Genomic DNA, 27077 nt, shown 5'->3' on the forward strand with positions numbered 1-27077 from the left:
CCTGAATTTCAGATTTTTTCATTCATTATATTATTTATTTCGTTACAATATTAGAGCACAAAACTGGAGCATTAGTTTTAAAACTGGCACACTTACCCTACTTGAAGATTTCTCATCGTTCACTGGTGAAAACTTCAGAATGGATTCCCTTACATTTTTTGTGTTAAGATCAAAAATCTAACTAATTGAAAATTTGAATATAAATCATTATTTTTACAATGCTTGAGGGTGGCAAAATTGCAAAGCAAGTGATGAATGTAAAAATTAGTAAAATTGTGTACGGAGACGAGCCAGCCAACGGCTGAAAGTCTCCTTAATAAAGATATAGGGTAGATGTACCAGTTATGGCTATACGTTCCTATTATGGTGTGTTCCAATTATGGCCTATGGAATTCCATAGGCCATAACTGGAACACACCATAATAGGAACGTATGGCCATAACTGGTACACCTACCCTATAAAAAAAAGTAAAATTGTGGGCAAAGTTTCTAAAAAATTCTGAGGCTCCTCTTTGGCACAAACCTGCAGACAGATCTTTTGAACCATATCATTTTTCCGCGCACGGACTTTAAACTTTTACGTTGCGTTTTCGTTGTTGTGTAGTTGAAATGAACAAAAAAAAAATACACCAATGGCTTGACCATGAATGGTTAAATGGCGGAGGCATCGAACCTTATTATTATCATACAGACTCAGAACAGCAAGTAGCATAGTTGTACATACATACATACATAGTTGTTACCCGAACACATTTGCAATCACCATATTTAAAAACGAGACATTTCACCTACATCCCATCAAATATGTTTATAATTTGTTCAAACAAATTGTAATACTGATAGTGATTTTATGCAAAGCAATGTAATACCCCATTCACGTATTCAAACAAAACCACTGGAATTACATCAATAATGATTGGCCAAGCATTGAAAAAAAGAAAATTTAATTTTTGCATGTTCAAACAATTAGGAGCGTACTGTAAGCAAAATGTTTTAACGGTTATTATACCAATTTATACAAGATTTAAAATCATCATATGGAAATAGAAAGGAATAGCAAAAATCACAAAAAAGCATGAACTCAGTTTCAGATGAAACCGTTTGCTCTGAGTTACCTATCTGTTCTGTGAGACGAGTGTTGTGTGTTTCGGAGCTGCGTAGTGGATCGTTTAATAGTAGTTGAATTTTCGGTACGGTACGTGGTTTGATGATCACTGTTAGTGGCTGTCTCATGGTGCGGGCTGTAAGCGAAATGTTTCTCTCGTTAATGTGGGGTGACTGAAGTCGAACTGACGGAAAATAATGCCCTTTTGCCATGATGATCCAGATAGGGCAGCGTCCTTTAGCTCTGGTTCCAGGCTGACTTTGAATAAAACAAACGTTAGTTCATCCAGAGTTTTCCCTTTCGGCACTAATTTATTAACATCCACAACCTTTTCTGTTTTGAGATTACTCCTCACTAATTTTTCAATCTGCTGTACTGTAGCCTGGGGATCGAAACCGGACAGACACATCCAAAACTTATCTTCCCTTTTTGCTGCAGATAACGGGATAGTTTCGTCAGGGGCGATTTCCTTGGTACCGACGGATACATTATCGTTTTGTGACGGTTTGTCGGTGAGAGGCCGTGGCCGTGGCTGTGTCGAGGAACGTGTGGTGTTGTTCGTACGCTGCAAGATAGTATTGATTCTGGTTAAATTAAGCGCTATTTCCTTCCTCAAATCGTTCAGTGCTTTGGTATGTGCTTCAGCCATCAATTCCATAACATTGTTTGTGGACGAATTGGTTTGACGAACATTAGCGTTGGACATCATTTTCGTACAGGCTTTGCACTTCCAAAAAAGCTGGGAACATTCAGCAACGGTATTGCGGATTTCTGTAGACTGATGCACGCACTTTAGGTGAAACGATGATTTGCAGAAGCCATTGCACATAATTTCGTGTACGCCTTGTTCACACTGCGAGTGCAAGCAAAACAAATCGACTCCATTGCTGCTGTACTGCTTCCTTCACTTTGCGGTAGTGGCACAATGTTTCGTAAAATGTAGCTCGGGAATTGTAGGAAATCGTTGTACTCCAGAAAACACCGGTGAAACAATCCGTCCGGATTGTGGAAAATAACACAAAAAAAAAATGAGAGAGAAATAGGAAAAAACACAGAATTAGCTCAAGGAAAGAACGAAGTCAATTGAATTGTTTACCTCACGCACACACTATCTTGAATATATGCGTTTCTTTAAAAGGATACTTTAGAAGCGCATAAGTTGTTTTGTTCGTAACGGTCTCTGCTTATTGTATAATTGTATATTAAAATATTCTCAGCCATTTTATATGTAGTATTCTGTATTCGTTGTGTTGCCTGTGGTTGAGTTTTTGAGTGTTCACTACCAGGAAGCTCAAAATGGAGCTTTTTGGTGAGGAAGAGAGTGGAGGGTACGAAAAAAGCTATAAAAAATGAAAAGTTCAATATTATTCGGTAACAACAACAAAGCACCCAGCCTTCCCACCTTATCCATCTAGATTTCACAGACATAAATTATGCTTCTTGATTGTTCAACGGTCTCTAACTCCAAAGCTACGTCTTTCCTGCACACCTTCCGAGAACAAACATATTTCAAATACACAAACAATTTATCAACGAGTTCTAAGAACTTTCGTGATCCAAAGGAAAAGCATTCGGCACGAGAGCTCAGCTAGCCGAAGGAGGATGTTTTTAGAAAGGAAAATAGAAAACAATGCAATATCATTGCCGTCATCATCTTTTCCTTTCATCCATTGTGCTCTCCAGCCAAGCGCTTTCTGCTTTTGTAGAGCAGAAAAACCAACGATGAAAATGTTAATGATAACGATTATTTTTCATTCCACTGCTCACGACGATATCTTCTCCCGTTTCACCATCTCTCCGGAAACATCTTGTTATAAACGACCGAGCCCAAACAAACCATTCAGAACCATACATGTTTATCCTTACCATTATTCCGGCAACTTCACCTGCCATCCTGGGGGCAACATTTCGCCCCCACTTAGCTGAGCTTCCACCAGTCGTACGAGTAAAATTCTCATTGTGTTGTATTTTTCTTTCTTCCTTTCTTTCTTTTTTTTTTCTTCTTTTCTGGATCCACATTTAGGTTGTTCCTGCAGTCACCCGCTAATCCAGATTTATTGTACATAATATTTTTCTGCCACACACAACTCACCGTCACCCTACTGCTGGGATTGATATTCGGCAGCAAGGTAAGTCTTTTGTTTTTGTTTTCAAGTTCCCCCCTAGCTGGAAGATTTTTTCTCATAATGGGATGTATTAACTGATGAGTGCATTGCAGAGTGCAGAGTGACGCGTTGCGGCAAAGCGACAGCAAATGCTATTGCCTAACTGTCAAATTTATGTTAAACGGGTCTGATGTGGGTGGTCCTTATCTCCAGCCTGATCAGTTTATTTTTTTGGAAATTTCAACTGTGTAACGTTCGAGAAATTGGAAACATGCAGCCACTTATCAGTTCAGTTAGCAAAACATTTTTCAGCAGGTTAAGACATACTGAATGACGTAAGACAAGAAAATACAACTTGCTGCTAAACTGCTTTCTTTCTTTTTTACCAATAAGCCTATTAACACCAGTGCATTGGTTCCAGCCACTGAAAATATTCTCATAGACGAAATAAATATGAAGAGCTGAACGACCTTGCAAAGGATTTGCTGTCCCATGTCTAGACCAAGAGCTGTATTAGCTATGGCAAATAAAAAGCTATTGAAGCTTACATCTATTTGACAAAAAAAAAAAACCAACAGGGGAAATGGATGTAATGTCGGCCTGAATGCCTCTTATTTGGGCCCATACATAAATTCAGCAATCGACTAAATTTTCAATAGCGGCTGAAAATATCTAGATAAAATTGATAAATAGCAGCTTCTTGGCGATGGGCCCAATCTTAGATCCACAGGCCAACATTAGAGCCATTTCCCCTATGTATTCACTTCGCAATAAAGTTGCTAGAAACAACGCCTCTTGTATCAAAACGAATTCCCTGAACAATACGGCTTGCTGTCTGTTTAAATTTGTCCCAATATATTTGAAACCTGACTTGAATTCAAACCTTCAAATTCAAAACAAACGCAAAATTCCCGCTTCGTAAGACCTGCAGTTAAACCTGGGTGGCACTTTTGTTTAAAAAAAAAAAGCTGCTACTCTTATCGGAATTGGACGAAAGCAGACCGTGAAAAAATAAAACTGTCTCAAAAGCCTCCGATCCGTTTTATGATGGTGCTTTCTTCCTTTTCTTTTACGTTTGAACGAGCGCCAAGACAATTTAAGAGCAGTAATAATGGCAAGATTTTTTTCCTGAATTCCTACTGGGGATTGTACTATATGTTGAATTTGCCGCGACGGAGTCAACGATGGCGAAATTATATCTTGGCTGGCATTTTTACCCATTGATTACGCTGCCTGTGGGAGTGTTTGTGGCTGGTTGGCTTTTAAGACCATTATCATTTTTTATTGAAGCGAGACTGAGAACGATCCAATTTCGCTTCTCTGTTTCCGTTGACCAACAATGGTAGCCGGGTTTGAAGCTTAATCGTACACAGCTGCTTATCGGAGCACGTTTCAGAGCCATGAATCTGACAGATGTTATAGTTTTTATGCTGCACACTTTTTGTCACATGCTTGTCGGACATAAGCAAATAAAAATGGCAGAGTAGGTGTTTCAGTAAATAGGAAAATCTGAAATCTTATAGCTGCGGTCAAATGCACTCGAGTACTTGGAAGAAAAGGATCGGTAATGCTTCGGAAATATGACGAATTTGAATAATAACTGTCAATTCGATAGTGACTAATTTCAATGATTTTTTTTTTTTTTTTTTTTTAACTCTTTATTTGTTCCAAATTCAAAATAAATTACATTTCATTTTTAACCTAGGTGCTCCAGTTACTACAGTAACTTACCAGCCTTAATTGTTATGATATATATCTAAGTGTTTTTACATTGTTCCTGTCTTGGCAATTCAGTATTTTAAACAGGTTTTTTAAACCTGCATGTCAGTATAACAATTGATAGCTTAAAACTAAATAACTAAAACTAAATCTTATCTAAGTATAAAGGGAATTAATCGTTGCAATTGAGGATTGTAACGATTTTTGTCGGAAATTATTAATTATTTTGTTGGACATTTGTGCTAAAGTCTCAACATTCGAAATTCTATGTACTTCGGTAGTACTGTACCAGGGAGGCAACTTCAAAATCATCTTCAGAATTTTGTTCTGAATCCTTTGAAGTGCTTTTTTCCTGGTAGTGCAACAACTAGACCATATTGGCACAGCGTAAAGCATGGCCGGTCTAAAAACTTGTTCAAATATTAGAAGTTTATTCGTCAGGCAAAGTTTGGATTTCCTGTTTATAAGAGGATACAAACATTTTATATATTTGTTACATTTGGCTTGAATGCCCTCAATGTGATCTTTAAAAGTTAATTTATGGTCAAGTATTAATCCAAGATATTTCACTTGGTTTGACCAGGAAATTGGAACTCCGTTCATAGTGACTATGTGACTACTACTAGGTTTCAAAAAGGAAGCCCTAGGCTTATGTGGAAATATTATAAGTTGAGTTTTGGAAGCGTTGGGAGAAATCTTCCATTTTTGTAAATAAGAAGAGAAAATATCTAAACTTTTCTGAAGTCTGCTGCAAATAACACGAAGACTTCTTCCTTTAGCGGAAATGCCTGTGTCATCAGCGAACAAAGATTTGTGGCAACCCTGAGGCAAATCAGGGAGGTCCGAAGTGAAAATGTTATACAATATAGGCCCAAGAATGCTACCCTGAGGAACTTCTGCTCTAACAGGTAGTCGATTAGATTTGGAATTTTGATAATTTACCTGCAGAGATCTGTCGGTTAAATAATTTTGAACTAATTTCATAATATAAAGTGGAAAATTAAACTTTTTCAATTTAGCAATCAAACCTTCATGCCAAACACTGTCGAATGCTTTTTCTATGTCTAGAAGAGCAACTCCAGTTGAGTGACCTTCAGATTTGTTTGAACGAATTAAATTGGTAACTCTCAAGAGTTGATGAGTAGTTGAATGCCCATGGCGAAATCCAAACTGCTCATCTGCAAAAATTGAGTTCGTGTTGATGTGAAGCATCATTCTATTCAAAATTGAAAAAAGCAAACTTATTAGACGGTAGCTAGAAGCTTCAGCTGGATTTTTATCCGGCTTCAAAATTGGAACAACTTTTGCATTTTTCCATTTATCAGGAAAGTATGCCAAATGGAAACATCTGTTAAATAATTTTACCAGGAAAGACAAGGTACTCTCTGGGAGTTTTTTGATGAGGATATAGAAAATACCATCATCACCTGGAGCTTTCATATTTTGAAATTTTTTGGTTATAGACCTTACTTCGTCCAAATCAGTCCCCCAGGAATCATCAAAAATATTTTCCCGAGAGAAAATATTCAGAAAATCCCGAGCAACCTGATTCTCAATAGGACTAGTAAGACCCAAACTGAAATTATGGGAACTCTCGAATTGCTTAGCAAGTTTCTGAGCTTTTTCCAAATTTGTGATCAAAATTTTACCACCTTCTTTAAGCGCTGGAATTGGCTTTTGAGGTTTTTTCAAAATTTTTGTGAGTTTCCAAAAGGGTTTGGAACTCGGGTCTAATTTAGAAACATTATTTTCAAAAGTTTTGTTCCTCAGGGCAGAGAATCGCTTTTTAATTTGTTTTTGCAAATCCCGCCAGATAACTTTCATGGCAGGATCGCGTGTTCTTTGAAATTGTCTCCTACGGACATTTTTAAGACGGATCAAGAGCTGAAGATCATCGTCTATTATAATTGAATCGAATTTAACCTCGCATTTTGGTACTGAGGCAGCTCTTGCTTCAACTATAGAAGTAGTCAGAGATTCAAGAGCATAATTAATTTCATCTTTGGTTTGCAAAGGAATGTTTGGATCGAAGTTATATTCCATAAATGTTCGATATTGCTCCCAATCAGCCCTATGGTAATTGAAAGTAAAGCTGTTGGGATTACAAATTATTTCTTGGGATATTTCAAAAGTTACTGGAAGGTGATCAGAACCGAAGTCAGCATGGGTAACCAATTGGCTACAAAGATGACATGAATCAGTTAAGACCAAATCAATAGTTGAGGGATTTCTTGCAGAAGAAAAGCATGTTGGGCTGTTTGGATATTGAATAGTGTAATAACCTGCAGAACAATCATCAAACAGAATATTACCATTGGAATTGCTTTGAGCATTATTCCATGAGCGGTGTTTTGCATTAAAATCACCAATAATGAAGAATTTAGACCTATGACGGGTAAGTTTCTGGAGGTCACCCTTGAGAAAATTCTTTTGCTGGCCTACGCATTGGAATGGCAAATAGGCAGCTATAAACGTAAGTTGTCCAAATTTTGTTTCAACAGAAACTCCCAAAGTTTCAAAAACTTTGGTTTCAAATGAAGAAAGAATTTTATGCTTGATTCGTCTATGAATAATGATGGCAACGCCACCACAGGGTCCATCAAGACGATCATTTCTATAAATCAAGTAATTTGCGTCCTTCTTAACCTTATGGTCAGGTTTAAGGAACGTTTCAGTTATAACGGCAATATGCACGTTATGAACTCTCAAAAAATTAAATAGCTCGTCTTCATTATCTTTAAGAGATCGAGCATTCCAATTTAAAATGTTTAATGCTTTAAAATCCATTACTGAATTTTAAAGTCATGACAATATTATTAGCAAATTTTACTCCAGTTTGAATAGCATCAAACATGGAGTTAGATTTAAGCATATCAGAAATCATGTCAATTAATGAATTCTGTAAAAATTCCATTTTAGGGGCAGTAATGCTTCCTAAGTCAAAATTGTCAAAATTTCCGTTAGAACGTTGGTTAGTATTTTGATTTCTACCCGCTGCAATAGCAGCATAGGTAGCTCCATTAACTCGCTGAACATTGTTAGCAGCGAGGGGAGTAGGTACAGATGAAACATTTGAAGCAGGGGTGATATTTGTACCTACGGGTACGAATGTAGAATTTGTTCCTCGCTGACCGTTGTTAACAGCAGAGGAATTTGTACCTGGTCGGAAACGTGGAGCGTTTCTTACCTGTCGGTTAGAACGAGATTGTAGGATCGCTTTGCGAGTCTTACATTCCCAAAAATTGGATTTGTGGTTTTCACCACAATTTGAACATTTAAATTTCTTAGGATCTTCCTTCACAGGACAGTCGTCCTTTGCGTGAGAGGAATCACCACAATTCATGCATTTAGCTGACATGTAGCAATTTTTAGTTCCGTGACCCCATCCCTGGCACTTACGGCACTGAGTGAGGTTTTGGAAATTTCCTCCAGTCTTCCTGAAGTGTTCCCACTTCACTCGGACATGGAGCATAAGGCTAGCTTTTTCTAAGGCCTTAAGGTTGTTTAGTTCACTAGACTTGAAGTGAACTAAATAAAAATCATTAGAAATCCCGTTGCACGAATCGCCAGGACGGGATTTCATTTTCATTTTGATTACTTGGAGTGGCACAACTCCAAGTAATTTTACCAGTTCATCTTTGATCTGATCCAGGGAATCACCACTGGGCAGTCCTTTCATGACAACCTTGAACACACGTTCAGTTTTGGTGTCGTAAGTAAAAAATTTGTGCTTCTTCTCAGTAAGATACTTGAGAAGACATTTAAATCCGTCCAAGGTTTCAGCCAATACACGGCATTCACCCCGACGTCCAATTTGTAGTGAAAACTTAACTTTCACGAAATTCAAAAGTTCCATGCGAAGAGCATGGAAATCGGTAGTGGTTATCACAATAGGGGGAATCTTTTCCTTCTTGGCATTAAGCCGGGAAAGTTTACTAGAATTTTTCTTCGATGATGGATCATTCTCATCATCCGTGAGCAAATCAAATTGATTACTCAAATTAATTTCTTCAGAAGGGGGGTCAAGAGTTTGCCCCTTTCTTTTGCGTTTAGGCGCCATGGCGGCAGTAAATTTTTTATCCAAATCGACTTCCAAGCAGATTACTATAAGAATCTGAAGGATCGAAGAGGAATTTTCCAAATCGATATCCAAGAAGGATTACCTCGGGTAGGGTCCAAACAAGGATCGAGGAGGAATAAGAGGAGTTGAACAAGGTAGAAAATTTTTACAGGTTGAGCATTGAAAAGTGCTGTTTAAATTTGTTGTAGCTTTAGGTAGTAGTAACACTTCCTTAAGCAAAAAGCAAATAGATCCGCACGGCAAGAGAGCACGATGCGGACTGAATTTCAATGATTGATTCAAATGTGTCCGATACAATGCTGTAACAGGTTGTAGGGTAGAGCGCTACTTCGTCGTAATCGCCCATTTCCGTTCTATCGATCAGAAAAGATCAATAATATCAATGATTTAACCGTGCACAAATCAATAATAGGTTTGTTCCGATACGTTAGTTCATTAGCTACCACATAAATCATGTTAGAGCGCATTGTACAAATATTTACGCTCATTGTTCTTAAAACAAAAGAAGCGCTCCTAGCGAATCCCCTTTTTCTACGTTTATCCGTAGGACGAAGAAAATCTAATGTTGTAAATATTCGACGAATACTATAAGGACAAATGGCCAGCGAGACCCACACGCGTCGTTGTCGAAGTGTAAAAAAAAAATATTTATATATATACAAATTACTTGCGGAGCAAAATGCAAATGCGTCCGCGCCCGAAGACAGCTCGTGGCGAAAAAATCATTACAGTTTGGCATCATTATCATTACAGTTTGAGTAACTTTTGGGTTTAATTTTATTTCCTGAAACAGGAATGAAAGAATGAAACTTTTGAGTTCCTTGAATTATTGTTGCATTATTATAAGGCACGTTGAGGTGTGAAGCCATACTTTCGTATTCCTCTGTTGTGGCAAAACTAAACGATAATTTTGTTAATTCTTCTTCTTTTCGATTATTTGCCCAATTATAAAGCTCTCTTGCATTTTTTTTATTGGATATTCACGTTCTTTGGCCAAACTTGCTCTAGTAGCCATGCGTTTTATTGTACCTCCAATAGCGTCACAAGGACCTTTCCCATGTGATGTTGCAAATAAATGCCATTCGGCTTCAATTCCATACTTTGATTTAAATTTACAAAGGCTAGCAAAATTTTTCCGGTTCTTGTACTGTGACGCGGCTCCATCGGACATAAAATAAATCTTGTTGATACTTTTACTTTGGTTAATGCGTAAAAAACTTATCATTTTAGAAATAAATAAGTTAACAGCCACTGAGTCATGCCTTAACTCTTCATAAATTATAATAAAACTTAAATGTTTAACTTGCATATTTCCTCTAAAATATACAACAAATGGATGAATGGTAGCTTGTTAGACATTCCAGTGATGAGACTGAACTTCATCCTGTAACACAAAGCTGTAGTTTTCGGAAAAATCACAAGTAACTAAAAATTCACCTTCTTGCAAATTATTTCGTGTAGTTTTCAAAACATTAGATTGCTGTGTTTTTATGAAATCATGTGGTATCAAACTTGTCAATTTCAAGCAGAAAATGAAACAACTCGTCTGCAGGCTTTACAATAGTTTCTGAATCACATCTATCCGTGGTAACCCACTGTTCAAAAGAAAGCTGCATTTTTCCTCTAATTGTTTTAATAAAATGTTTTCTAATGCGGAAGAGTCTGGACAATCTTCACAACACCGTAGATAGCAATATGTTGTCTTGTTTTCACAAAGTAGGCTGTCAGTGAACGTTTTTACGTCATTTAAATGGTTAAGTTTTTTCAAACTGTGTAAAATTAGATTGATGTTTTCATGCATTGTGCACACGCAAACATTGTGGGTTCCAGAGCTGGTTAAAAGTTTACATTGCTTAGGGCGGAGTTTTGCAAATGAAGAGAATCCAATGTTTACATTGCAGTGAATTTCATTGAATCGTTTATAAGCTTCTCTCAAAGTCATCATTAGTAATCTTTTTTAAATGGCTTGTCGTTTTCCTTCTTTCTGCACAGACACATAATCTTTTTGACCAGGCATTGCCCGGCTTATATCATCATCTTCAAAAAAAAATTATGACTGCCAATTTTGTTTCATCACTTCAGGCTGTGCCATATTTTGCGGTTTTTGACGAATGACCTTCCTTTATCAACTTAGCCTCTGTTGCAATATATCTACTAGCATTAAATTGATCCATAACTTTTTGTGTTGACCATGAATAAGGCAATAACGATAAAATTAATAATTTTTCACTTCTTGCAGTGGATGCATTGGAAAACTTTTCCTTCATGTTTTCTAAAACTTCTTTGAGTTCATTCACTTCGTCAGCCTCAGGCTCGAAGTTGAGAAGATTCTTTCTAATACATTCGTTGATTTCGGTAGATCTATCACGTTCACCACGGTCTGAAGATGTGGCATTTTGCATGCAATCATGATTTTGTAGTTGATCATCAGTAGGAAGGGACCCTGGATAATGGGTTTGCATCATCAGTTCCAGAGTTTCTTTTGAGTTTTCAGTAAAATGTCCGTCAGTCTTTTTGAGAGTTCCAAGACCGTTAGAATGATCTTTTGAGAGAAATTTTTGAAGTCTTGCAGTTTCAGGAGTGTTTTCTATGTTTTCACACATGTGTCTCCAATCTTTCCGCTTGGATCTTCTTATTTCTCTGTTATATTCAGTTAACGCCTCTTTATATTGAGACCAGTTTGAAGTAAATTTTGCACGGTTGAATAGTTTCCTAGCTTTTTTCCGTAATTTTTCTAATCTATCATTCCACCAGGAAACATCTCTACTAGTCGAGCGCTCCTTTGTAGGACAACTGGCATTGTAAGCCTGATTCATGTTAGTTATTAAGTCATTAGGAACTTTTTCTAGCTTTGTAATGGTATCAATATTATTGAAAATGGATTCATGTTGACTCTTCATAATTCTCGATGAACATTTCAAATGGTCCTATCTGCTTTGATCGATTCTCTTCATCGACTTTCTCTTTCGTCAATAACTCAGCTTCAAAACCTTTCCCTGTTGTATTTGACGTTTTGAACGCTAGATAAGAACCTCCTTTATCAAACTATGTGGTAGAATTAACGCGAAATCTGTTTGCATAGCAGTGGTTATGAAAAGAGAAAGTCGATTAAGAGAATCGATCAAAGCAGATAGGACCATTTGAAATGTTCATCGAGAATTGTGCTATTTAGTTCCCAATTTGTTTTACGAGGATCTTTATAAACCTCCTTCAGTATACCATTAGCCTTAAATTCAAACATAATTTGTTTATGATCAGATAAAGAAATTTCGTCTGATACATGACAATTTACTATACGATCAGAAAGTTTGAACTACAAAGAGTAAGGTCCAAAACTTCTTCCCTTATCGCATTAACAAATGTCGGGGAGTTCCCTTTGTTACATATGTCAATATTATGTTGTGAAATGAAATCAAATAGACACTCACCCCTTTTGTTGATTCCGGAGCTGCTCCATATCGTATGATGGGCGTTTGCATCACATCCGATGATAAAAGCCTTATTTTGGTTTCTGCAATGAGAGACGAACGCTGCAACTTCTGGAGGAGGTGCATCTTCAATATCGCCAGGAAAATATGCGGATGCCACGTAGAGCATCGTTTTTCCATTTGTCGTTGGCACCTCTAGTGAAACTGCAGCAATATCTCTATTGATGAATTCTGCTAAGATTAGTTGTAGCTTTAGATACCAGTAACACTTCTTTCAGCAAAAAGCAAATAGATCCGCAAAGGAAAAAGAAAACAATGCAGACTGATCGACCGACTTAATAACGAGAATCTGTAACGACATCATGTGGCGCAAGGGATTCTCTGATAAAAATCGTCAACCCTTAGTACAAGACTATCATGTGTAGAATTTTGCAAAACGGTACGGGTAGTCACTGGCATGAGGCAATGATGTATACTATAACCGCTGCTGTTCCTAATCGACGAGATCACGGTAGGTAGATGCAATTGACCGTGTACCGTAACGTGGGCTGCTTTGGCATATCATATGGAGCATCTTCGCGATTTCAATTTAGCTGATGACGTTGCTTTACTAGTTCAACGGTACTCTGATATGCAGAGTAAGCTCGACAACCTGCCCAAATGCTCAACTGTGGCGGGTCGCATCATCAATGTCAACAAAATAAAATCGTTGAATATAAACACGGACATTACTACGGTAACAAGCTTTAGAGAAAGTCAAAAGTTTCCAATATGTTGGCACTCAGATAATGTCACACCAAGGGAACAATAAGGACATAGATGTACGAATCAAAAAGGCTATGGTCACTAGACTCATGCAAAATTTGAAATTTTCGCTCCACAGTGTTCAAACGGTTTCAAATTGGGTCCTGATTAGCCTCCGAAAGTTTAAACTCATTTGATAAGAAACTGACTTGGCACAAACCAGTTGAAATTTATATGGAAATTACTATGGGAAAACAAAACTTTTTGTTCATTGTCTTCTAGCCTTTTGGCATATTGCACTGTTAACAAATATTATTGCCATTCTTATGGGAATTTTTATCAGCTACAACTTTGCTGAAAATCGTTTTTCAGCCAAACGTCAAATTAAATAGTTATTAATTGTTTAAGAAATTGATAATCTTATGGTAACTGTATTGTGGGCAACACTGTATTCTGCAGTGTGACATAGTAGCCATGATTTTTGTCCTCTATTCTACACGCCATAAACACCAATGTTGCCTGCTGAACAGATGATTGAGCATAATTATAAGATATCAGTGATGTTGAAATTATTTCGGAGGTCTTCAAAGCAACTCGTCTGTGTTCCCGATCAAGATAGCTCAAAGCTGTAAATTTATTTAAGGTTAGGATAGCAACAATATAAATTCATGTTTTCTTACATTTAGTCTCCTTACACAATGTACCAATGAATGTAACAAATAAAGAATTCAATTTTCTCTTATCCAGTCTAGAAACAAGAATATAAATCAAATAAAAGGTACTAATTTACTGTAGTATAATATTTACGTAATAATATATAATGTTGCACTCGATTCACCAGATAATGACAAAGCAATTCTACATTTGACATTTGTATCGTCTGACAATTCGACTGACATTTATCCTATATATTCTTCTCGTTCACGAATACTCTCACGCTGAAACAAGGGACCGCCCGGTGACTGCATTAACCACAACATCCTCCCCACCGTGACGCACAAGATCCTTTTCGGCGTCACCAACTGGAACTACATCAAGTACCGCTAGTTTGTTCACAGGTCTATTTAACACACCGCTAGATGTCTCTACGTCCGCTTTACGTGCTATTCCATCCTTACCTAGATAAGTTCGGATCACTCGACCTCGTACCCAACCATTACGGTTCCCTTCACCAGCTATCACCACTAACATTCCTTCCTTTACCGGTGCTACATCTTGGAACCATTTGCTGCGTCGGGAAATAACCGGTAGGTACTCGACAATCCATCGCTGCCAAAATATGTCCATCATATGTTGGATTAAAGTCCATCCCTCTGCCAAAGCCTTCTTTGTGTTCACGGGGGTTTTGACCGCTTGACGCACTCCACTAGAACTCAGCATCAAAAAATGATTCGGGGTTAAAGACTCCTGTTGCTCATGTTCCAGTGGTACAAACGTTAGCGGTCGCGAGTTGACCATGTGTTCTGCTTCAGCCAGCAGCGTCACGAACCCCTCGTCATCCAGCTTTCGCGCTGTTGGTAACGATCCTAATGCAGTTTTCACGGATCGAACCATTCGCTCCCAACAGCCACCCATATGAGGTGCTGCTGGGGGGTTGAACCTCCACTTGGTATTCGCGTCCGTAAACGTACTGCTCATCGTAGTATTAATCGATCGCAACTCGTTTTGAAGCTCCCTGCTAGCACCTACAAAATTCGTGCCATTATCAGTATATATTTCTTGCGGAGCTCCTCTTCGGGCGACAAATCGCCGAATGGCCTTCTTACACGAATCAGTTGTTAAACCGTGGGCTACCTCCATATGTATTGCGCGGATAGTGAGACACGTAAACAAAACAACCCAGCGTTTGACCGAGTTGTGTCCTACCTTTACGTAGTAGGGCCCAAAGTAATCGATCCCTACAAATGTAAATGGTCGTAAGAATGGCGTGACTCGAACCCTTGGAAGTTGTCCCATTTTTGGAGGTACAGGTCTAACTTTATAGACACGACACCATTGGCAGCGACGAGCTGCAGAACGTACTTCAATTCGTATCTTCGGGATATAGAATTTCTGCCTGACTTCATTAACGATAGTTTCGTTGTTCGCGTGTCGGAATTTACGATGGTACCAATCCAAAAGCAATTTAGTGATCTGATGTTGTCTTGGTAGGATAATAGGATATCTGGTATCATAGCTGACGTATTCAGCTGCTGCGAGTCGGCTACTGAATCGTAGAACTCCATGTTCATCGAGCTGTGGAGTCAGTTTCGTAATCGGACTATTTTTGTCCAACGGTTTCCGCTGTTCTGGCCCCGCATCCATGTTACGTTTCAATGTCGCCACTTCATCTGGATAATGTTCCGATTGCGCAATACGCCACAAAATTCGTTCAGCTTTCTGCAAATCATCACATGTCAATACTCCTGAGTGATCACGAAGTCCATTTCTTGCCCGTTGCAGCATGACGTCGTAAAAATGATGTACGTACGCGACACTACGTAGTAGTCGCTCGTACTTCGAGAAACGATCTACATCAACCACTGGAACTATCAACATATGGCTGCACACGTATGCTGGACGTAGTTCTTCCACAGTTTCATCCAGTAACTCCAACCTATCTCTCGGCCAGTCATCCTTCTCTTCATACAAGAACGCTGGTCCACGCATCCACCTGCTATCTGGTTTGCAGTTCGGGCCTTTCCCCCATTTTGTTGCCTCGTCTGCTACGTTAATCTTCGTTCCTAACCATTGCCACTCGTCAACTTTCGACAAACTCAGGATCTCATTGACGCGAAAAGCTACATATTGTCGGTAACGTCGGGTGTCCGATCTAATCCAAGAGACAACTGTACTTGAATCGCTCCAGAAATACGTTCGCTTGATTTTGACGGAATGACCTTCTTCTATTGTTTTACGCAACCGTGTGCCAATTACCGCCGCCTGCAGCTCAATACGGGGGGTCGACAAAAGCTGCAGTGGGGCAACCTTTGTTTTGGACGCAACCAGAGAGCATCGTATCTGCCCTCGGTCACTTACGCGAAAGTAAGCGACTGCAGAATATGCTTGTGCGCTACCATCCACAAAGATATGAAGCTCCAATGAATCGTAGCAGTTAGGATCGTACCTAGGAAAGTAACATCGCTGGATTTTCACGTTTTCCAACTCCTTCAGCACTTGCAGCCATGCCTTCCAACGCCCAACAAGTTCTTCAGGGATCTGTTGATCCCATTCCACGTTTGTTTTCCACACGTCCTGTATTAATATTTTTCCCTGGATCACCAGCGAACCCACCAACCCTAATGGATCGTAAATTCTCATTAAGAAACTGAGCATCATCCGTTTGGTGGGCACTCTATCACCTTTTGCTAGTTCTTGAAGCTCTCCTTGTACGCCAACTTTAAAGCAGAAGACGTCTTCACCGGGCAACCACGATATCCCCAGCAATCGCTCAAAACCACTCTGACTGTTCATCGTTAGGTTCTTCACTGTAGCTGGATTGATCTCTCCAATAGCTTCCAGAACCTTGCACCTGTTTGACACCCAATTCCGAATATGAAAGCCTGCTTTTTGATGCACTTCCGCTACTGCCAATGCCAACTCAACCGCCTCTTCTTCTGTGTCGACACTGTCGAGATAGTCGTCGACGTAATGCTTATTCTTAATTGCCGCAGCCACCTGTGGATATTCTTGCTCGTGCTCCGCCGCATTCAGATTCTTTACATATTGAGCCTGTGCTGGCGAACAGGTTGCCCCGAATATAGCAACGTCAGACGCCATAGTGACCATGGGCTGAGATGGGGAGTTACGGAAAACGAATAAAAGTGCACTTCGATCTTCTTCTCTGATCCCGACTTGCAAAAACATTTCCTGAATATCCCCAGACATCGCCACTTCTCGTTCACGGAATTTGAACGTTACGCTCATTTGCGGGGTCAGCAGATCCGGTCCCTTTAGTAACATCGTGTTCAACGACACACCATTTACTTTGGCGGCCGCGTCCCATATCACGCGCACTTTGCCAGGTTTATTGGGATTTAAGACTACCCCAAGCGGCAAGTACCAAGTACGGCGTGGATCAAACTTAGCCCCTTTCTTCATCGGTCACTACGTGGATGTACCCTTTAAACTCGTAATCTGCTATCTGTTGACGCACGCTGTCATACAGCTTCGGATCCTTCTCCAGGCGCTGCTCGAGACATTTCAGTCGTCGCTCGGCCATCGGTCGGCTGTCAGGGAACTCGAAATCGTCTTGTTTCCACAGCAGCCCTGTCTCGAATTTTCCGTCCGTCTTCCGTATCGTCGTTCCTTCAAGGATCAAGCGCGCCCGTTGATCATCCTTGCCTTCCAAATTCGGTGCAACGGCGACACCTATGCTTTCCACCGAGAAGAATTCTCGAACGTAATTATGTAGATCGAGCTCGGTTAATTCCGCACAAATGTGCATCTGACGATGTAGAAACTGATTCTCTTCACCACGCAGACAACCGCAAACAACCCATCCGATGCGAGTTTTTGCAGCAATAGGCTCTTGCTCCTTCCCTTCACGTATTTTGGCAGTATTTAGTAGATGAATATTATTTACTCCAATCAGCAGTCCTGGCGTAGCCCTCTGGAAACTCTTCACCGGTAAACGTTGTAGGTGCTTGTACTGTTTAGCTAACTCATCTACATCAATCGATTGTTCCGGAAGCCCCAAGTTCTCAACTGTGTAGACTTCTGATAACTGATACACCTTTCTACTCCCAGGTTCCGAAATACCTAGCTTAACGATTTGAGTTGTAGCCACTTTCTTGTTGATTCCGCTGGTCCACTGCATGCACAAGGATTGCACCTTGCCATCGACCCCAAGTTCGTCAGCTATTGATTGCTCTAGGAGAGTTGTAGATGATCCATCGTCAAGAAATGCGTAAGTGTCGATAGTGCCTGTCTTGCCGTACAACGTGACCGGTAGTATTTTGAATAAGGTCGACGTAACTGGTTGTCGGTGGACAGTGACAGTGGCATTCGTAGTAGTCAAAGGCTGTTCCGGCTTAGGGTCGTAATGAAGTAGCCGATCTTTTCCTTCACCACTTTCCAGCGTTCGTTCACTGAGAGCTTCTTGAACTCGACGCACTTCTCTGCGATGTGGTCATGCGATTTGCACAACGGACATTCCTTTTTTGTATCGCTTTCGTTGCGCTTTATGTTCGATGACTCTACCCGTTGATCACCTTTAGGAAGACTGGCAGATGATCCTTGCTTCTTCTTTTCGTACGTAGTATGTGTGTTCTTATATGCTTTTTCCTTCGCCTTAGGTTTTTCATCTTTCTGATGCTTTGAAATCGGACAAACATTAGTTATTCCACTAGTAGTGGTCGTGACTCTTCCCATATATTCGCCAAACGTCCTCAAGTTGACAATCGGCTGTTGCTCCTGGTACAGTGCCCAGCTGAATTTGATGTTGGCTGGAAGTTTATCGACGAGCTCTTGTAGTAGAATGGGGTTGGAAAGGTGATTTTCCATTCCAATCGCTTGTAGATGTCCACACAGATTTTGGACAACTAGACCAAACTGGATTAGAGTTTCCAGCTTGTCCGCTCTTGGTGCGGGAGTGGCACGAACTTTGGTCACCATGTGATGCACGATTTGCTCGGGCCTCCCATACAAGGTCTGTAGAGTTGACATAATTTGAGGTACTGTCGATGGGTGTAGCAGAAAGCTGCTCACCGACTCCTTTGCGATTCCTTTCAACGAACGTTGTAGACGCAGCAAATTTTCCGAGTCTGAATAGCCACATGCATCTGTTGAATGCTGGTAACTACTTACAAAGAGAGGCCATTCAGTAGGATCCCCAGAAAACGTGGGGAGTTCCTTTGGGATCACCTGTCTAGCTGCTAGCTGTTGACGCGTAGGTCCGTATTGGGCATTCAAGAAATTAGTCCTACCGAAATTGTCTAACCCTGGAGGGTGGTATTGATTAAACTGCGTTACATTTGTCGGCCCTATCTCTCGATTTATGGTAAAAGTGCAAGGTGTTCCTGCTCTACCCACCGTACTAATGACACTAGGACAAGGTGTCTTTCTATCCGCATACGCTACAGAATCTGCTTCGAAACTATGAAATCGAGAATCACTCACCATGGACGCCAGAGATGTACCACTTCCCGTGGACTCCGGTAATGCTGCATGTGATGGATGTCCGATTTTCTCTCGTAGAAGAACCGATTCCAGTTGCTGAGCAAGCTGCTGCTCTCGTTCTTTAAGTCGCCGTAGCTCTTCTTCTCGCGCAGCATGTTCTTGCCGCCGTTTGGTTTCCAGTGCCTGATATCGTTGCTGAGCAAGCTGCTGCTCTCGTTCTTTAAGTCGCCGTAGCTCTTCTTCTCGCGCAGCATGTTCTTGCCGCCGTTTGGTTTCCAGTGCCTGATATCGTTGCTGACTATCCTCTAGTTGTCTTTTCAATGCGTTTTCCACTTCCTGTAGCTGTTGCCGCTCTCCTGCACGCTGCTCCTCCAGTCGATTCAGTCGGTTTACAAGTTCTATTTCTCCCCTTCGCCTCAATTCGTTCTCCTGCTGGTGTTCTAGTTCCATGTGACGTTGCCGTTTCAAGTTCGATTCAATTTCGTGTAATCGATTCTCTAATTCCTTCTTCTCGTCGTATGCTTGCTGCAGTTCCGCTTTGCCACGCTTTTGAAGTTCATTTGTCTCACGCGTCCATTTTTCAAAGGGGGTAGGGCGAGAGATAGGGTTCGTTAACTTTCCGATGATCTTCGGGTTCGCACCGGTATTCGGTCGCTTCAAGGTCAGTTCAATACTTGGAAAGTTTGGTCCTGACTCCTCCAAAAGCCGCGTGTATGGTTGAATGTTTACCAAATGCAACTTGGGGAAATCTTCCTCCGGACTGTCACCAATAGTGATGCTCTCGATCGTACGTGGTACAGATGCCCGTTGCTCGTCAGCAGCTGGTTGCTGATTTCCAGCAGTGATTGCGCTACCACCCAACGGAGTAGACGAACCAACAGGGATAGACTCTTGTGGTTCGACCGACTCTGGAATGTTTTCTTTCTCACTAGCACCGACGGCGCCGGTGCGGGAAATATGCTGCTCAACCCATTTCTCCACCTTTAGTATACTACTACTGCTACTACGACGACTCACAAAGCTCTCAATGTCATCGTCCTGCTGGCGGAGCAACTCGTGCTTTCTAGCTATGAACTGCTTTTCCCGCTCCAGTTTCTCCTTAGCGGCTTTCTCAATCAGCAACTTCTCCTGCTGTATCCGCTCCTGTTCTACCTGCTCTTCAGCTCGCCTCTCGTCCTCCAGACGTTGGATTTCACGGTCAATGTGGGACCTACGACCGCTTGTAGCACTCGATCGACCAGATCCCGACCTAGCTGATCGCTCTGGTACTCTCTTCGACGAACACTCCGCACAGCAAAACTCCTTCGAATGGACAGTATTCGTATCCACCCTCGCGCACGAAAAATGGTTCCAACGCTTGCATCCTCCGCATTGGACCATATACAATTCTGCATTGTTGGGTTGATCACATACAGCACAATCGAGATCCTGTCCGTGCTCCAAATCGATCATCGAAGGCATAAATCCATCCTCTATCAGGTCCAGATCGTGTTCAGAAGTACTAAGATGTTCTTCACCGAAGAGATTAGACTGTTTGGCAGCCTTGGTCTTGGAACGAGTCTGACGAACAAACGATTTCTCCATTCTCGGTACTCTATAAATCTTTGAGATTATGTTGAAATTATTTCGGAGGTCTTCAAAGCAACTCGTCTGTGTTCCCGATCAAGATAGCTCAAAGCTGTAAATTTATTTAAGGTTAGGATAGCGACAATATAAATTCATGTTTTCTTACATTTAGTCTCCTTACACAATGTACCAATGAATGTAACAAATAAAGAATTCAATTTTCTCTTATCCAGTCTAGAAACAAGAATATAAATCAAATAAAAGGTACTAATTTACTGTAGTATAATATTTACGTAATAATATATAATGTTGCACTCGATTCACCAGATAATGACAAAGCAATTCTACATTTGACATTTGTATCGTCTGACAATTCGACTGACATTTATCCTATATATTCTTCTCGTTCACGAATACTCTCACGCTGAAACAAGGGACCGCCCGGTGACTGCATTAACCACAACAAGTGACTTGAAACAATAATAATTTGATCGAAAAGTGGTCTTTAACAAAGTTATAGCTGATTTTTCAACAAGCTCAGCTATCAGTTTCTAAAGTAGAGTGAACTGGTGAATTTTGAGATCGATATGTATGAACCGAAATTATGGTTTTTCCGTAGCAGTTTCCAAATTTCAAATGGTTTGTGCCAAACAGCAAAAAAGGTTATCTTCCATTTAATTCCACTTAATTAATTTTGGTATCCATGACAGATACGTATTTCGACTACAATGTGCAGTCTTCATCAGTGTCATTCCCACTAAAGAACTTATCAAAATCTAACCCCCTTAAGTACTTATCCCCTAGGTAAAAAAGTTAAGATCATAGGTATAAAAATGAAACTACAATGTGTTGAATCGGAACCAACCTAACTAATAAAAACCAAAGATTTAAGTAAGCTAAAGGAGAAAAATCTATACAACTCTCTAATAAGGAAATGCTATTCATCGCCGGAGGTAGATCTGCGACCAAATATAAGGCCGATCCGTCATCCGATTAAAAAATTAACCGGATCCGGGGCCAATAAAAAAGAATCTTATATCTTTTCAATGTAGAGCCAGCAATTACTTCTTAAAAGATCCTTAGTTTACCCTCATGAAACGCAAACATTATAAGTTCTACTGCCGTTTATCTCAGTTGAGATCAAACAAAAACAACTATGTTTTATGAAGTTCTGAATGGTGTTGCACAAAATCTGGATGGACGGGCGCTGTGTTACCCCGCTGCCACGTTTTACACTCTCTTTATAGTTGGAGTCAAATAACTAATATTAATCATTTGTTTTATTCTCGTAAGCATATACCTATTCTTGGAAATAATCAAACGTTTTCCTTAAATCTATTGGTTCGAAGTCGGAGTCGGAGTCACTAGGTTCTTCACCAGCATCACAGCCGTTTTGGTCCCTGTGAATAGTCATATCCGTAAATCAGATAGCACTATTTTTCAAACTTTGAAAATGTTTGACCAACAATTGAAAAGAGCCTAGGGAAACGTTCTCCTACACGATTCTGTTGGTTTGCAAGAGCGATTTGCGAGGAAAGGGCTTACAAAGTTTTTTTTTAACAAAAGCTGATGATCCCTAACTGATTTATAAAACTTTCCAACAAAGAGTAAACTTGCTAGCAACCGCGCAACTAAAACCGTAGAGTAAAACGAGCCTCCGGCTGAAAGTCTCCTAAACAAAAACAACCAACCAACCGTAGAGTACATCCGTGCTGCAGGATTCCTGACTGTACATATTGTACAACATGTTGCGCGTTTTTAAGTCTCACATGCTATAGTTTTTCTTGTCTCTCATATGCTTCCCATCTTGTACTGTTCTCTTGTTGCAGGTCTACCTTGTGTTCCGGGGAGGCGGAAAGCACCAAGACGATTCGACCGGGCTCGGCATCAAGCCATCTGGTGCAAAATTCATTAGCCGCACTCATGGGCGAACCTTTGCTAATGCCAGCAGCGTGACGACGTCCACCGCACAGCTGGGAGGTAATATAGGTAAGCATTTTATCCGCCATCCTCGTTCGTCCGTTCGTCTGTAGGGATCCGCACTACTTCGTCGTTTGGAGCACATTTCCGGCGGTTGCCGTAATAAAATTACGATTGGCGAACCAAAAAACAAACGCGCTGGAATGTGGAACGGCTGATTCTATAGGGGCATGACGAAGCAAAGTAGATGGAATACGACGAATTGGCGCGACACCCTAATATCTTCACTCGGTTACCAACCAACCGACAAACCAGCCATGCCAATCGCATACTTTTTTCCTCTGGCGATCCTTGTTTTTAGCGCATGATTCCCACGTGCCGGAAAAAAAAAGCTTTTACGTAGAATCGTGAATTCGTGGAGTTTCACCGAGAGAGTATGCCTTTAAAAGGGACCGATGAAGGTTGCGTCGGAATTCGCACATTCTTTAAATTGCTATGGGAATATATGACACAACATTGGACCTGTATCAATTCATCGCACGTCAGTCAATTATTTTTACCATTTTACTACGAAAGATAAATAACTGCTATTACCTGTATAAGCTCAACCCATCTCAAAACAGCCTATAAATTTAAATTTAAAATATCATCCCGAGAACAGGATTTCGGTGATGTATTGATTTGTGCTTCACATTTTGGATGGAACATTGTTTTTTCTCCTTGATTTGTTTTCCGTCGATCTTGTTTTCCGCACCAATGTTACCGACGCCTGGGAGGCAGCTCCCACACCTGCACTGAAAATAAAATTTAGTTTATACAACGAAAGCGTTTGTTTGTTTCACGAATTATTTCGTTGTTTTCTGGAACGAAAAGTTTTCGTACATGCTAAAAATGACCCTCTTCAATACGTTAGATTCCATATTATGGCTATGACCAAGGTGCCTTCCACTCATTTTGGCTAAAAAAATGTATTATGAAATTATGGAATGATAAGATATAATGATAGCGGCGCCGGTGGTTTAGTGGTACGCGTGATTACCTCTCACCCCAGCAGGCCTGGGTTCAATCCCAGTCGGCGCCATAGGGATGTTCTGAGGCATAACACCTCTGATCACGGGGGAAGTAAAGGGAAGTAAAGCCGCGTTGGTCCCTGGTCCCCATGGGTTGATGGGTCGATAGGTAGGATCTAGGTGTAGGAGCTGCTTACCTGTCGTCGGTGGAATTGGTGCTCAATACGGAAAACAAGATCGACGGAAAACAAATCAAGAAAAAAAAGATATGATTATACCTTGTTTTTGTAAGTAACAATAATACTGAGTGGTTGCAGTACAAGCACATATCGTCGGTAATAGACGATTGTTGTGTATTGAGAACGCTTGCGCAAAAAGACTAAGGGAGGGGAACGGATTCGAAACTCATATGTCATTAGCCAAATACATCCGTAGACCATAGGTCCACCGTTGTATAATTGGCAATGCACCCGTGTACTGAATGGGAATTGTGGGTTCGAATCCCACCGGTGCCCTTAGATTTTTTCGCAAATTTTCTCACACGCACGTCTCTTGCCGATGATATGTGCTAACCTCTCAGTATCTTCTAACTGTCGCATATCTATATATATAAAAATGAGTTTGCGTTTCCTTTGTCACTCCAAAACTCAAGAACGGGTGAACGGATTAGATGCATTTTTACATGGATTTGTTCGTCTTGACCTCCGCTGTGTTTGTATGATACCAAATGCAATGAAAAAGGCACTGGAACATTCGAAAAACCGTGAAAACCCGAATTTACGAGAAACCAGAAGGGAGCTTGCAGGGATGAATGCGAAACAATCTAGAAGGCGATGCAGCAATCAGTCATCCGTTGTGCAACAAATAAAACCTAAACCATTCACAACTGTTATCAGAAAAAAACCAATTGCCATCCCGCTTCCAATCTCGAACGTCCGTTCCGCATATTACCGCCATCACGCATTTTTCAAATCAAGTTGTAATCTATCGCCGGCAACCATCGACGGTTGCCGTTGCCACCGGCATAAAACCCACCAACTTCCGTAGTCCAATACCTACCTTAATAGCCAGTGCAGCTTCTCATCATCGATTTCAAAAGGTGAGTATAACTTAGAAACAATAAACATAGGGTAAATTATGGCTTCGGCACCCATTGACTATTTTCGGCAACCGAAATTGAAACGTTAATTTCACTGTATTTTCCCATCAAAACTCTTCGCTGAATGTATTAAGCCGATTCCTTACCTTTCCAGCTTCAATCTGATTACATTTTTACGACTGTGCAATCCTGTTATGCCATATTTTTCTTTAAATTAAACATACACACTACAAAATACGGCTGATTTCGAGTTGCCGATAATAGAACAGCTGGTTAACACGCAGTTCAAATGGAAAGGGTGCCGAAGAAAAAGAGACTGCCGATAATAGTCACACTCACCTGAGAAGTTTGGATCGTTGTAAAAACATGTTCAACCCGTTTTGATCAATTCTGTCGATTGGAATTGGTAGAACAGCAAGCAGCAGATAAATGTCAACAAACAAACCTGTCATGTATGTGTGTGACGCTGAGAAATCGCTAATAGAAGTTCGGACGCTGCTTAGATTGACGAGAATACGTAAATTCCCCTATTAAGAGAGAGACATTGATTTTGAGACATTTCAATGCAGCCCTATAACGGTAAATAACCAGCAAATAACTTCCATAACGAAGAAAGTGAAAAAACTGTCGAGGATAGCGTAATCAAACCGATTAATTGTCACCAGTCACCGGAAACCTTCGCCGAAAGCCACTTCCAACAACAGCCATCCAGATACCAGGTTCCGATCGCCATCATCACAGCCATTCAGCATCAAATACCATCGCCGTCAACTTCCACTGCTAACGGCGCCGGTGGTGTAGTGGTAAGCGTGATTACCTCTCACCCCAGCAGGCCTGGGTTCAATCCCAGCCGGCGCCGCCGGGATATTCTGAGGCATAACATCTCTGATCACGCCTTCCTTCGGATGGGAAGTAAAGCCGTTGGTCCCCGGTTCATGAGTTGTTGGGTCGATAGGTAGGGTCCAGGTGTGGGAGCTGCCTTCCTGGCACGTCGGTAGCATTGGTGCTCAGCACGGAAAACAAGATCGACGGAAAAAACAAACCGAAGGAAAAAAAAAAAAAAAACTTCCACTGCTACCCATCATCAACTTCTACAAAAGGTTAGTTTGTCTTTGAGTTAAAATTCAGCAATGAGGGGCTCATGGGTTTGTATACTTCATGACGTGTTTTTATGCGGAAAAATGCAGTAAATTTCCCCAACAAAGAAAAAGACCTAAGAATGAACTAAATATACATTATATGCTTCAGAATTACATTCCATTATTCAACAGAGAGCAATGCCAAAGGTAAAAATAAACATAGGTCGTCATACCCGTAATACCCGAAATCAAAGAATTATTCGTACAAACCGACATGTTTCACAAGAAATATCAATCATTATCGCATCGCAAAATGAGGTTGAACAAGTTCAGGCAGAAATAAACAGCTCAGCAAATATTAGAAATCAAAATCATTTGAACAACCAAGAGGGCAGACCAATCTCTTCGAATGCTCTAGATCGCATGGCATTTCGTTACAATCCAACGAAAGATTACTCTGCTGTTTCATCAGTGGACATAGGATCTATGACGGTGGTTTGCCAATTCTGCAAAGCTCTGAAATTTCCAAAGGAAACAAATGGATTGTGTTGCGCAAGTGGAAAAATTAAATTGCCAGTCCTGAATCCACCTCCAGAGCCATTGCACAAATTGTTATCTGGAGCAGATACTGAATCGAAGCATTTCCTTAAAAAATATTACGTTGTACAACAATTATTTCCAGATGACATCATTTGGAGCAACAAATATTGTGAGGGATTATTTCCTGCCGACATTCAAGGTGAATTAAAAAAATAAAAACTCAATAATTAAAACAGTACATTTAACCGATTCGATCAAAATTATTTTACAAAAAAATAACTTTAGAATTTTTTTTCCCAAAGCAACAAAATAATTAAATGAAACTGAGCTCTGGAATTCGGAGATACCGAACTAAAAAAAAATAATAATAATCAAGTACTTAAAAAAAATTTACATACAAAGTTCTATTCAATTTCACCCTAAGCCCCGTGAGATCAAATTGGTTAAAAAAATTCTATTACAATGTACAACCAATAAATTGACAAAATGGTATGATAGCCTTGGTAAGAAAGGATTAATTATAATTCAAAATTATAGATTCAAGGCCAAATCTATCATAGAGTTGGTTCATTGTTGCCACAG

General features: G+C 40.3%; 1 protein-coding gene across 1 annotated transcript in view; it reads left to right on the plus strand.

Moving 5' to 3' along the window:
- The window catches only part of LOC135700600 (uncharacterized), a 521944-nt gene that overhangs the window by 473756 nt on the left and 21111 nt on the right, over positions 1-27077 (plus strand). Inside the window, exons 12-13 of the mRNA XM_065221136.1 lie at positions 3129-3234; positions 22677-22836. Coding sequence (XP_065077208.1) covers positions 3129-3234; positions 22677-22836 — 266 coding nt within the window. The remainder of the gene's footprint in view (positions 1-3128; positions 3235-22676; positions 22837-27077) is intronic.

The sequence above is a fragment of the Ochlerotatus camptorhynchus genome, unplaced genomic scaffold, assembly GCF_037179485.1.
Source record: "Ochlerotatus camptorhynchus isolate MF236.1 unplaced genomic scaffold, CSIRO-AGI_Acam_v1.1 ptg000139l, whole genome shotgun sequence".
In the NCBI taxonomy this organism is placed as follows: domain Eukaryota; kingdom Metazoa; phylum Arthropoda; class Insecta; order Diptera; family Culicidae; genus Ochlerotatus; species Ochlerotatus camptorhynchus.